At 41.5% G+C, this 13,781-nt stretch overlaps 1 protein-coding gene across 6 annotated transcripts in view; it reads right to left on the reverse strand.

Annotated features, from left to right (window-relative positions):
- The window catches only part of LOC307039968 (calcium-dependent secretion activator 1), a 202,621-nt gene that overhangs the window by 82,804 nt on the left and 106,036 nt on the right, over positions 1-13,781 (reverse strand). For all 6 annotated transcript variants that reach the window (XR_013808378.1, XM_079682440.1, XM_079682441.1 and 3 more), the window contains 2 exons: positions 8,453-8,589; positions 7,644-7,831 (listed from right to left, as the gene is read on the reverse strand). Coding sequence is in view for 5 of the 6 variants with exons in the window: in XM_079682440.1 (XP_079538566.1) it covers positions 7,644-7,831; positions 8,453-8,589 (325 nt within the window). In the remaining variant the exon portion in view is untranslated. The remainder of the gene's footprint in view (positions 1-7,643; positions 7,832-8,452; positions 8,590-13,781) is intronic.

Consider the following 13,781-nt stretch of genomic DNA (forward strand, 5'->3'; position numbering starts at 1 on the left):
TGTGTGTGTGTGTGTGTGTGTGTGTGTGTGTGTGTGTGTGTGTGTGTGTGTGTGTGTGTGTGTGTGTGTGTGTGTGTGTGTGTGTGTGTGTGTGTGTGTGTGTGTGTGTGTGTGTGTGTGTGTGTGTGTGTGTGTGTGTGTGTGTGTGTGTGTGTGTGTGTGAGAGATTATCCCTTGTGACATGGTTTGGTCTGGGTGGAGTGTGAGCAGAGTGCATGTGACAGAAGAGTGGTCTTGTGGTGGTCATGACAGCATGATGAGAAGCAGGAGACATGACACTCTCCCTCTCTTTCTACCCCCCACTCCCCCTTTGACATGTCATTTCAGCAGACAGTGAGAAACTGTCTCTGTGTGTTTTTGTGTGTGGAGTTGGTGGGGGGGGGTTTATCTGCTACACTGCTTCACAAGATTATTTTAGATTTGGAGGAGCTGCACTTTGCTAAGCATCAGCAATCATCTCATCCAGACTGCGCTCTGGTTTCCTGCTTGGGCATGGGACATACTGTCAGAGTGTCTCAGCCACCTGTAGGAATGTGCTGCTGCGGGTCAGGAGGCGGAGGTGGAGATGACTGCATGGAGCTCAGTAAACTCAAGACTGGATTTGACCTCAACAACCAATAGCCAACATTTACTCATCATCAAACCTTATTCTTCTAAAGTAGACACAACCCTTCTTCCAGAAAGGTATTAAAGTCACACTCTGTCTGACCAATCATGTTTAGTGGTGAAAAAAGTATTCAGATGCTTAACTTGAGTAAAAGTACTAATACCACACTGTAAAATTCTACATTTCAAGTAAAAGTACTTCATTGAGAACGGTCCTACATAAAAACAATATAAGTACGATTAGGAAAATGTTTTTAAAGTATAAGGAGTTAAAGTACTGTTGCCGAAAAGACTCAAATATTTAAAGCAAAAGCAGCAAATCCTAAGAAGCTGGAAGGCAAGGCAAGTTTATTTATGCAGCACATTTCAACACAAGGCAATTTAAAGTGCTTTACAATAATGAAAGACATTAAGAGCATTAAGAAACATATTATAAATATGATATCTAAAAACACTCATTTAAAAGCAATGATATAAAATTACATTTAAAAACACTCATTTAAAAGCAAAGATACATGAATAAAAGTGACAGTGCAGTGTGAGATACACACATCTGAAATGTTTAGCTCTGACTCTCAATCATTGCTCACTTTTTAGCAGAAATTATTTTTCTATCACCTCCCTTTCTTTCTACTTTCTTGTTTAACTTGTCCTTTAGTTATTTCAAGTGTTTCATGCTAAACTAACCCCCCCTTTGTAAGATTATAATCTGACCCCATGGTACGTTTTAGTTTTCGCTGAAACTATTCCTCTTTTTTTAGTTTTAAATGCACATAGTTAAGTTTACCTTGTCTTTCTAGGACTTTTTTGGTATCCTCTGTGAACCAGGGCCTTGAAAACAAAACGGATTCCTGTACCCCATTGTACCTTTTTAGTTTTCGCCAAAACTATTCCTCCTTTTTTTAAATGCACATTAGTTATGTTTAAGTTGTCTTTTCTAGGACTTTTTTGGTGTCCTCTGCGAACCAGGGTCTTGAAACCAAAACGGCACACCTAGGGCACTTTAACCCCAATAATGACTCAACACAAGGCAATTCAAAGTGCTTTACAAAAATTAAAGACATTAAGAAAATGGCATTAAAAAGCAAAGATAATAAAAGTTACAGTGCAGTTTAAGATATGAATATATCAATTAAAAGCAGAGGCAAAAAGAAAAGTCTTCCGCCTGGAAGTAGTCAGAGTTGCAGCGGACCGGCAGGTTTCTGCGAGTTTGTTCCAGATATTTGGAGCATAATAACTGAACGCTGCTTCTCCATGTTTAGTTCTGACTCTGGGGACAGAAAGCTGACCAGTCCCTGAAGACAGTAGTACAGTAGTCCAGTCTACTAAAGATAAAAGCATGGACAAGTTTTTCCAAATCCTGCTGTGACATTAGTCTTTTAATCCTAGATTTGTTCTTTAGGTGATAGTAAGCTGATTTAGTAACTGTTTTAATGTGACTGTTGAAACTCAGATCAGAGTCCATGACTACACCTAGATTTCTGGCTTTATCTTTTGTTTTGAACATTGCAGACTGAAGCTCAGTGCTAACTTTTATACATTCTGCCTTGGCTCCAAAAACCATTACCTCAGTTTTATCTTTGTTTAATTGGAGAAAGTTCTGACACATCCAGTCATTGATTTGTTCAATGCACTTACTCAGTGTTTGAATTGGAGCATAGTCTCCTGGTGAAATGGTTACGTAAATGTGTATGTAGCTATGGTAACTTATTTAGTTGTTATTCATTATCTGAGCCAGTGGTAGCATTACATTACATGTCACTTGTTAGACGCTTTTATCAAAAGCGACTTACATACTCAGTACTGTTTCCCCACAGGAGCAATTTGGTGAGAAGCGTCTTGCCCAGGGACACAACGACATGCTGACTGCACTGGGGTTTGAACCTGTGACCCCCTGATCCCAACACCAAGGCTCTATCGACTGCGCCACACGTAGCATGTAGATGTTAAAGAGAAGAGGCCCCAAGATGGAGCCTTGAGGAACCCCACATGTCATATTTCTCAACTCAGATGTGTATTTACCTATAGAAGCAAAGTTATTTCTGTCCTTTAAGTGGGATTCAAACCAATTTAGAACTATTGCCGAAAGTCCCACCCTGTTTTCTAGTCGGTCTAGTAATATGTTGTGGTCAACAGTGTCAAACGCAGCATTGCTATACTAACACTGAAGTTCTGCCACAGTCTGTGTTTAGGTCGAAAGCCTGACTGGAACACATCCAAACAGTTATTTAAATGCAAGACATTACTCAACTGTTGAAAAACAACTTTTTCAATGATTTTAGCTAGAAATGAGAGGTTTGATATGGGCCTGTAATTGTTCATTACTTAAGCATCTCGATTATTCTTTTTTAAGAGCAGTTTAATGACTGCAGTTTTCAGGGCCTGTGGAAAAACACCTGAGTGAAGAGACTTGTTTACTATGTGAAGTAGATCTGAGGCCATGCAATGAAAAAGTGGGAAATATCTTTTTACAAAAAACGTCTTAATTCCAATTAATTTTCTGTTCTCATGGTTTCAGTTACTTAAAAGAATATGTGGGATGGTTTAATATATATCAAGCAATCATATTTTTAAATATTGTTTGTCAAAGTCAGAATGTATCTAGTATATATTAAATAAATCTATACAATAAATGTAGTGGGATAAAAAGGATAATATTTGCCTCTGAAATGTAGTGGAGTAAATGTCTAAAGTAGCAGAACATGGAAATACTTGGGTAAGGTACAAGTATCTCAAATGTTTACTTAAGTACAGTACTTGAGTAAATGTACTTAGCGAATTTCCACCTCTAATCATGTAGTTGGAAAAATGTGATCAGCAATCTCCAGGTCTCGTAAACAGTAGGAATTAAAGACAGTATGTTTTAAGCAAGATTTTATGCTGCTCCAATTACCACTTCTCTAAAATAACACAATTCTGACAGGAAGGCGTTAAAGGTGCCGTATAGCTCAGGTGATGTTCTGGGGCTGAGGCCCTGGGACCGTTTGATACATGTCAACCCCTCTGTCACCCTCTGTCACCCCCTTCAACAATGTCCCTTCAATAAAGGCACTGGCTGCCCAAAAGAAGAACGCAGACTGTCATCATTTTTGTATTGTTAATTTAAAAAATATAACAGGTTAATGCAACATGTCATCAATAATCTCATCATAAAAAGGGTGTTCTTTATGAAACACAAATGAATGCTGCGGTATTCAATGATAATCAGTAGCTTGAATGTCAAAGTCCACACTTTTCTCTATTGTCAAGTTGCTGGTGATCATATGCATTAGAAATAACATAAGCATAGCCTGATACAAAAATGGATGATAAATGATTCTAACAATATTCCCGGTAAGAAGCCATCCCACCTCTCACACTGACAGAAAATGAAAGAGGGAGATTTCACACTAATTAAGTCCTGCAGGGCTCTCCTGTTTTTCTTCCAGCCGTGGATTGTTTCTTGGCAGCTTCCTCATGTTTGCCTGACCTCGTGACCTCACAGCTCCGATGACGACAACAAGCAAATGAGCCATCAGTGACAGACTGAGGGAGAGCCAGGACCCTCACATCTCCGAGACCTTCAGGTAGATTTTCATCAACATGTTTGCTTTAGAAATCTCCTGAGAATTACATTTACTAAAACTGGAAATTAATCTTGGCATAATACTTTTAACGGGTCATTTTCACAATTTATTCTACATTGGAACCGTTTTTATTTTCCATCTCGGTGTGATGGGATCAGCTGATTAAGTCAGTTGACAGAAAACTCCTAAATAAAATGTAAAAACATTCTCTGGTTGCAATTTCTCTAAGGAGAATCCTTTCTGCCTGCCTTTTGGTTTTCTGACAAAGTAATTAAAAAGTATTGGTTATGGTATATGGTTATCATTCATACATGATCAAGAATTAGAAAGTAATAATTTGTCAAAAATTAAAATGTAAATAAGAAGGAACAGAAAATAATGATTATTTGTGTGAAGTATATGCTTGTTTACCTTAGTAGAGATTTCTCTCTTACCGACACTTAACATATTTGTACCTCAACATGTTTGCAAAAAGTGTGTGTTTAGATCTACAGTTGCAAGAAAAAGTACCCTTTGGAACTACTTGGATTTCTGCATAAATTGGTCATAAAATGTGTTCTGATCTTCATCTAAGTCACAACAATAGACAAACACAGTCTGCTTAAGCTAAAACCACACAAACAATTATATGTTTTTATGTTTTTATTGAACACACCATGTAAACATTCACAGTGCAGGTTGGAAAAAGTATGTGAACCCTTGGATTTAATAACTGGTTGACCCTCCTTTGGCAGCAATAACCTCAACCAACATTTCCTATAGTTGCATATCAGACCTGCACAACGGTCAGGAGGAATTCTGGACCATTCCTCTTTACAAAACTGTTTCAGTTCAGCAATATTCTTGGGATGTCTGGTGTGAATCGCTCTCTTGAGGTCATGCCACAGCATCTCAATTGGGTTGAGGTCAGGACTCTGACTGGGCCACTCCAGAAGGCGTATTTTCTTCTGTTGAAGCCATTCTGTTGTTGATTTACTTCTGTGCTTTGGGTCGTTGTCCTGTTGCATCACCCATCTTCTGTTGAGCTTCAATTGGTGGACAGATGGCCTTAAGTTCTCCAGCAAAATGTCTTGATAAACTTGAGAATTCATTTTTCCGTCGATGATGGCAATCTGTCCAGGCCCTGAGGCAGCAAAGCAGCCCCAAACCATAATGCTCCCTCCACCATACTTCAAAGTTGGGATGAGGTTTTGATGTTGGTGTGCTGTGCCTTTTTTTCTCCACACATAGCGTTGTGTGTTCCTTCCAAACAACTCAACTTTGGTTTCATCTGTCCACAGAATATTTTGCCAGTAGTGCTGTGGAACATCCAGGTGCTCTTTTGCAAACTTCAAACGTGCAGCAATGTTTTTTCTGGACAGCAGTGGCTTCCTCCATTTTATGACCAACTTATGCAGAAATCCAGGTAATTCCAAAGGGTTCACATACTTTTTCTTGCAACTGTATCTGTTAACAAAGTGTTGCATCTAAGATTCCATTAATGGGCAATACCCATTTCAGGAAAGTAAACACAGTTTTATGCTACTTAGCTTTTAAGAATACTACTTTTCAAATGTGATTAAAAGGACAGAGGACAGAGTTCAGCACAGGTTATTCTTAATGTTGAAAATAAACACATGTATATTTAGATCTAAATATAGATTTTATTTATATATTTTTATGAAACTCCAAAATAATGAGTCTAGTTTATCTACATATCCAGAGCTGAGTGTTCTCCCTGGTTGTTAACATTGCAACATTGTTGAATTGTTTCTGTTGAAACGGTTATATAGCTACATTTTAAACATGCATTTTAGTTTCATATCAGCTTTAATTTAATTATTTAGATTTCATATCAAACAAATATAAAAAAAGAGCAGCTATTTCATTTGTTTATTTTTCCAGTTCCTTACAAACAGCGGATGTAAATGGAGTGGACATTTAGCTGGACAGAAGTCAAATCCTGACACTTTAGCAGGCGGCCGGTAACCCAGTCCAAGTGGGTGCACCAACACCTCCAGGCCAGCAGGCTATTAGGAGGCAGGGGTGGGGGTGGGGTGTGTGTGTGTGTGTGTGTGTGTGTGTGTGTGCCCGTGTGTGTGTGTGTGTGTGTGTGTGCCCGTGTGTGCCCGTGTGTGCCCGTGTGTGTGTGTGTGTGTGTGTGTGTGTGTGTGTGTGTGTGTGTGTGTGTGTGTGTGTGTGTGTGTGTGTGTGTGGGGGGGGGGGGGGGGGTCTGGGTGAGGTGTGTGCAATGGGGCACACGCATCGGCAGCGGAGACATTGGGCCGTCACACATGTCAGCCTGTCAGCCCTGGGCTGCTGCAGAGAGCTCTGTGGTGCCCCCCCCCCCCCCCCCCCCCCAACAGAGTATGTAGATAAACAGGACTCATTATTTTGGGGTTTCATAAAAAGTCAAATCTATATTAAGATCTAAATATACATGTATTTATTTTCAACATGAATAATAACCTGTGCTGAACTCTGTCCTCTGGCAGTGAGATATAACTTTTTGATGTCTGAGCTCAAAGACAGCCAGCCCCCTGACCTCTGCCCTCAGCGCCGGAGTGACCCTCGTCTCTCCTCGTTACGCATCATCCGGAGACGGCCGGCTGTGATGTTGACAGATTGGATGTCCGAGCACATCACAGCAGATTAGACAAGATGTAAATAGTGGAACTTAGATAACATGGTACATGCTGGATCAAGGCCAGATGACTGTGTCATGTGCCACAGAACCTTCAGGAATTGACACCGTTTGATCTGTTCCTCTAAAAACAAGTTTATAAATATGCTGTTGTGCCTATTTAGTTGTATATCACAGCCAGACAAAAGACTGCTGAACTTCTTGGTAACCACAGACAAGCAACACTACTCTCGTTGGCCTCTTGTGCTAACAAATGACCCAAAGAAAGGTGCTTCCTCGGATTTTATTGTAGAAGTCAGTCCAGTCAGTTCGTATGTTCCTCCTCAGTGAGACTTGTCCTCACAGAATACAAGATAACTCACCTTTTGGTTCCTGGGAACATTGGCGACCTGGCGTCCTTTTTCTTAATGAACTCAATGATTTTGAGTTCTCTCTTAGCAGGAAGGTCAGGGCAGCTGGAGCGCGGCCTCAGAGACGGGCCAGCTGAGCAACTCTGACACACGGAGACTAGGTGTGGTCGTGTGGGAGTGAAGGATTTTAGGAATGGTAAAGGGAAGGTCATTTTGTGAAAGTGATCAAGGCAAAGAGGATTTACAGGGATAATGGAAAGAAAGAAAAACGGCAAGTGAGCATGCAAACACGGAAAGTGAAAAGAATAAAAAATCAATAAACTCAAAATCATATCATGGAGGGGGCAGGTAGCTCACATATTGTACCACATATCACATCACCACATACTCCATTAGTAATTTATTTTCCATCATTTAGTTTTGACAATGAAAAATCTTAAGTTGTGTTCCCATCATAGTCTGTTACCACGGAGACAGTGAAGAACAGCTCATGTGTACCTGTTCCCATGGACATGTGAGGCACAGAAGGCGAAGCTGTAGTGCAGCAGGGTGGGGTCGATCATGGCCCCGTTCTCCGCCCGCACCAGCAGGTCGCTCAGGTAACAGAGATGCCGATGGCAGCCTCGGACGCCGTAGCGAGCGCAGTACTCATCTAGGACGAAGACCTGACCGGGACTGAACCAGCCCTGTGGGACACACACACACACACACACACACACACACACACACACACACACACACACACACACACACACACACACACACACACACACACACACACACACACACACACACACACACACACACACACACACACACACACACACACACACACACACACACACACACACACACAATAAAACACATCATATATATTATTCTGAAACGGATCAATCTGCACAACGACTAGTACTTTTTTTAACATATATGTAACACTAAGCTGTCTGTGGCGCTTTCCTGCTGTAACGATGCACATTTCCCCTCTGTGGGACTAATAAAGGGATTCTGATTCTGATCTGACTACTTTTAATCTGGTACTTCTACCTTTACTGAATTACAAGATCTGAGAACTTCTCCTACCTCTGGTATGAAGGGAATCTATGCCATGCTTCATTCAGCCCACGTTGACAACTGGACTGTGTGTGCAGTGTGTGTGTATTCTAATGTACAGACATTACATCCATGTTCCACAAAGATTCCCAACAATTGTTATTACTTTGCAAAAACGCAATCCAACAACCCTGACCTTTGTGGGCAGTCATTAGTCAGGTCTGTGTGTTCTCTCAGCTGTGATGGACAGAACCTACCAGGCAGGAGTAGGAGTCGTTGAGCCTGTGGTCCAGAGTGAGGCGCTGCACCAGCTCAAACAGAGAGCCGTGGTCGAAGTTACAGGGGTTGGCTGAAATGAACTCATCCATGCCGTGCTTCTGTGCCCGATCAGCATCTGTACACATTTAGCCAGCCGATGAGGAGAGACACAGAGGGTGGGGGGTCAGTGCTGGCAGAAAATCAAGAATAAAGTCCAGTACTTGCTTTCAACTAACCTAATACAGTTATTTGAGATCTGTTGACATAATACATTTAGTTCAAATCAACGGTTCAGTTTTTTCAGAGGGTGACCTGGGAGTGGACGGTCAGTTCTGAGGTCAGGGGTTGAGTCATGTTGGATGACAAAGGCTACAACTTTAAATATTGCTCCTTCCTTGTTAAACAGTATATTCCATTGATGCTAACAGAGCAGTTATATGCACATTAACCCTGAAACTCAAGAGTGACCGAGGTCCTGAACCGCCTCACTCATAATACAATCTAAAAGCCGCCCCACAACACCCAATACCCTCACCCATTTCTAATGCCACTTCACTGCGGTGTCAGTGGCCCCAGTCCCCTGGTGTGGCCCATAATTAATCCATGTGTTGAGCATCTCAGAATGAGCAGAGGATGTGGGGGCCCCACACTAATCTTTATTGTGTAGAAAATAGCTGGCTTAATATAATTTAGGCAACAGGTTTCTCTGATTTCTTGGTGGCTGATATACTCTAATCAGGGTGCTTAGGGAGGGTTAGGAAGTTTTTTTTTTTTTTTTGGCATGGTTACTGGGAGCCGAAAATCCATGCAAACCTTCAGGCTGGCTCTAATATTCTTTTCTGGGAAACAAAGGGGGGGTTGGTGCACCTGGTCTGTTTCCACTTTCTAGGATTTGGGATTTACATGTCAATACGTTAGAACATCCTATATAATGACATGTTAATATGCTTATTGCTCTTGCCCAACAACAAAAGCTGTGTTTTGGGTTCGACACTAAAGACAAGGTATTGTGTTTTGTCATAGCAAGGTAACCCTACACCACATACTAGTCTGCTTATATTACATGTAATCAGACTGCTAGTATTAAGAAACATCAGTACTGAGAGATTAGACTGTTTCAGAAGAAGTGAGGGATGAATAGAACTGAAAACTCATTGCATTTCGTGTCAAATTAAAAAAAGATGTTCTGTCGGGCTAGTTGTGTTAAAGTAGATTTTAAGTCCAGTGCACGCAAAAACTTCAGATATTTGGAGACCCTGGTACCAACCAGTACTCCTCTCTGTTTTGACCCAGCACAGATTACAATGGACATTAGTTGGTCATCTTGTATGATCTGATCTGAATGAAATATATTATTTATATAAACACCCATAGTAACAACAGAAAGAGTGTTTTTCAAAAAGAAATATTTTATATAAGTGTTCAAATCTATTTCTCCCAAACAATCAAATATTTTCTTTTTGAATGACTGCACAGCTTATTATAGATTCCTATAATCTTTGATCTTGGTGTGGACAGAGTGTCCCGTCAGACCTGGGACAGACCTGGATAGACCTGGGACAGACCGGGACAGACCTGGGACAGAACTAGGACAGAACTGGGACAGACCTGGTGCAGACCGGGACAGACCTGGGACAGACCTGGATAGACCTGGGACAGACTGGGACAGACCTGGGACAGACCTGGATAGACCTGCTACAGACCTGGATAGACCTGGATAGACCTGGATAGATCTGGTACAGACCTGGGACAGACCTGGATAGACCTGGTACAGACCTGGGACAGACCTGGGACAGACCTGGACAGACCTGGGACAGACCTGGGACAGACCTGGATAGACCTGGTACAGACCTGGGACAGACCTGGGACAGACCTGGACAGACCTGGGACAGAACTGGGACAGACCTGGGACAGTCCTGGGACAGACCTGGATAGACCTGGGACAGACCTGGAGAGACCTGGTACAGACCCTGGGACAGACCTGGGACAGACCTGGACAGACCTGGGACAGAACTGGGACAGACCTGGGACAGACCTGGATAGACCTGGTACAGACCTGGCATAGACTGGGACAGACCTGGACAGACCTGGGACAGACCTGGATAGACCTGGTACAGACCTGGGACAGACTGGGACAGACCTGGGCTAGACCTGGGACAGACTGGGACAGATCTGGACAGACCTGGGACACATGGTTGAAGGTAACACTGAGATACACAGTCCTCTTCACTGCCCAACGAAGGGACCCCAGCTATCAATCAACAAAACAAACAAAGAGCGGGATGCTGGGAGCTGATTGTGTCCCCTCAACAAGTCCCCCCCACCCTCCCCCAAAAATCTAAAAAGGTGACATTGCGGTGCCCCTTTGGTCTGTGACTGGTGGCCTGTCAGCTGTGTTTGATGTGAGTGAGCGGGAGTGGAGGCGGGAGCTGGACAGTAACATGCAGTGACACCAGTCACACCCGTCCGTCTGGGCTGGGGAGGGACGGCCCTGACAATGATTGATGGCCGCTATTCTTTACAGATCCAGAGGAGAGGAACCACTGCTGGTCCTGGTTGTGATGGTCAACAGCATTCAGGGCGATTTAGCACGTGGCTTGCTTTTCCGTGGACTGACCATGAAACTCATCTTTCTGTTAAAACAGTGAAGATCCTCACTGAGGCCCAACACTCACCTCTGTAACACGCTGCACACCTACAGTTATCACGAGTCAAAGCTTCTCACAGATTTTCAAGCTAAACACAACAAAGAGGACATCAGCAGTGAGTGGTGATATCTGTGTGAGATGTTCTCTTGGCTTAGTTTGAAGGAGCAGCTGAAAGACTATAAAGAGCTGGACTAATAGGAAGGGCAAAATACAGCCTAATCAATGAAAGAGGTTACAATTATATTTGTGTTACTTACTACCTGTTCTGCAATCAGTAACAGATAATCCCACAAATTAGCACACCTTTTCATTTGAACGCACAATACCGCGTACCAAAGGAGATGAATAGCATCTACGAAATGTCCCCAAAGTTCAAAATTATGATAGTAACAAGTACAACTTTTCTAGGCTATGACCTTCAGTCCTTCTATTCATTAACAAAGTGTTGATAATCAGGGAAGGGAAACTGTCACTTAAATATATATATATATATATATATATATATATATATATATATATATATATATATATATATATATATATATTTCTATGTATTGCTGTCATTGGAGACTGAATTGATTTGGCTAGTACTGTATGTTTAAAGGAACACTTGATACTTATCATGTTTACTTCAACATTAATCAAACTTTAATTTAATTGTTGTTTTGAAACAAAAGTCAGTCCAGTCAATGGCTTCAATATGTATGATCCCATGTAGTTACAGTATCATTATAATCTTGTTATTACAGCATAACATATGTCAAAACTCATTACACTATCAATCATCATAACAGGGAAAAAACAGTGAACTGTGAAGAATCACTTCACCTTTCAGCAGCTGAAAACAATAGTCTTAATTCTGTCTCTGTTGCTACAATGTTTTAATGTAGTCTATTTTGATGTGCGTCGGGGGGATATGGGAGGTGGGTGGGGGTGATATGATGTTATATTATTCACCGCACTGATCCAGGTGCGAACTGACAAGTAGTTATTTGGTAACATTGACTGATTGCTGCCTGGTTTAATTGTGCAGCAACCACACTGTATTATTCATTGGCTGGCACTTTAAACTTGGTAATTACCAGCTGCTGGGACTCAGTGGGACTCCAGTGGTTGTGTCAAAAACAGCTCGCTCACTAACTTACCTGACACACATGCACGGAGGAAGCACTTTTTAAATATACTGGGGGTGTTGGTCTGCACCCATTCCTCCAAGTCAGTGATGCTGTATTGTTTATCTTTGGCACCGAACACACTCAGTATTTGTTTTGGGGAAAGTTAAATATGGCATGAAACTAGTAGCAGTTTGATCACACCTTCATTACACGAGAAATGCTTGTCAAAGGTTGATGTCAGGCCAACATGACACTTTGAATCATTTGAATAAATAAAGCAACATTCAAACCTTAAAGCGGCCCTATTAAGCTTTTGGGGTCTTCCCTTTCCTGTAGTGTGTGCACCCCCCCCCCCTCAATCTATTTCATTTGACCTTCATCAAAATGTTATCCCATAACAAGCAGACACACCTGACTGTATCCTCTTTATATAATGAAATTAATTTGTGAAGCAAATTGTATTTTTTATCAGATTTGTTGTAAAATAAAATATACTATAATTTCAAGAGCAACCAATATCCAATCAACATGTACTGTAGTGTATATGTTTAAAAACAGAAATACAGCCATTTGGAAAATGACAACCTAACCTAAATGAGACAAACTATCGTTGGCATATTTTCTAATAGTGGTAACATGGCAACCATCACATTCTTTTAGAAAATGAACATGCTTTAGTTTGCAGCAATCACAAACATAGAGGTCTCACGGAACAAATAACATATACAACTTAACCCTGAACTACAATGCAGCACTTTTGAGGACTGATCAATAACACATGGCTCTATTCAATCCCTGCTGGAGTATGCATCAATACTATTACACATGGTGCATGCAAACAACCAATGCTTCTGCATGCATGTTAGTATGTCCTCCCACAGAAACAACAAGCAGGAAGTTATCAAAAGACGACCAAAAGAGGGAAGACAAAGAAAGGGAGGAAAGCATGTCCCCTTTACTCCAGCTACAAGAGAGCAGGGACACGTTTTAGAAGAAGAAGAAGAAGAAGAAGAAGAAGAAGAAGGAGCCAATAGAGAAACCTAAAGACAAGCAGCAAAGCCACAAACACTACAGCAGTTCTACAACAGAGAGTGAAGCAGCACACAGAAGAAGAACAGCAACACACAGCAGGAGAGCAGGAAGAGGACACACTAAGAACATCATTGGCTCATATGTACAAATATGGTGAGAGCAACTGCACTGTAGCACAAGAAGAGAGAACATAGAGCTGAGAGGATGGAAAGAAGGGCCTTATATTCAGATGTAGACCTTTGACCTTTATATCAGACAACATGAGTGAAAAGTATTACACGGTAGCAGTAGGCTTCACAGGCTACAATAGGAATGGTGTTCATGGGAAACATGAAAAATGGGGCTGCAAGGAGCCAAGAGTGTCCTAATAACACAATGTCACTTCAACTTGACTTGTGGTTCTAGTTTCTGGCATGACCTTCAAAGTAACTGTTCAAAATATAACAATTATTTAAATGAAGGCTGTTTCGTTAAAATTGTTTAGACCAAATCACCAATTTAGCATGGTTAGCAGCTACTTTGTGTGTTGTAAG

Source organism: Notothenia rossii (assembly GCF_949606895.1).
Source record: "Notothenia rossii genome assembly, chromosome: 5".
NCBI classification, from domain to species: domain Eukaryota; kingdom Metazoa; phylum Chordata; class Actinopteri; order Perciformes; family Nototheniidae; genus Notothenia; species Notothenia rossii.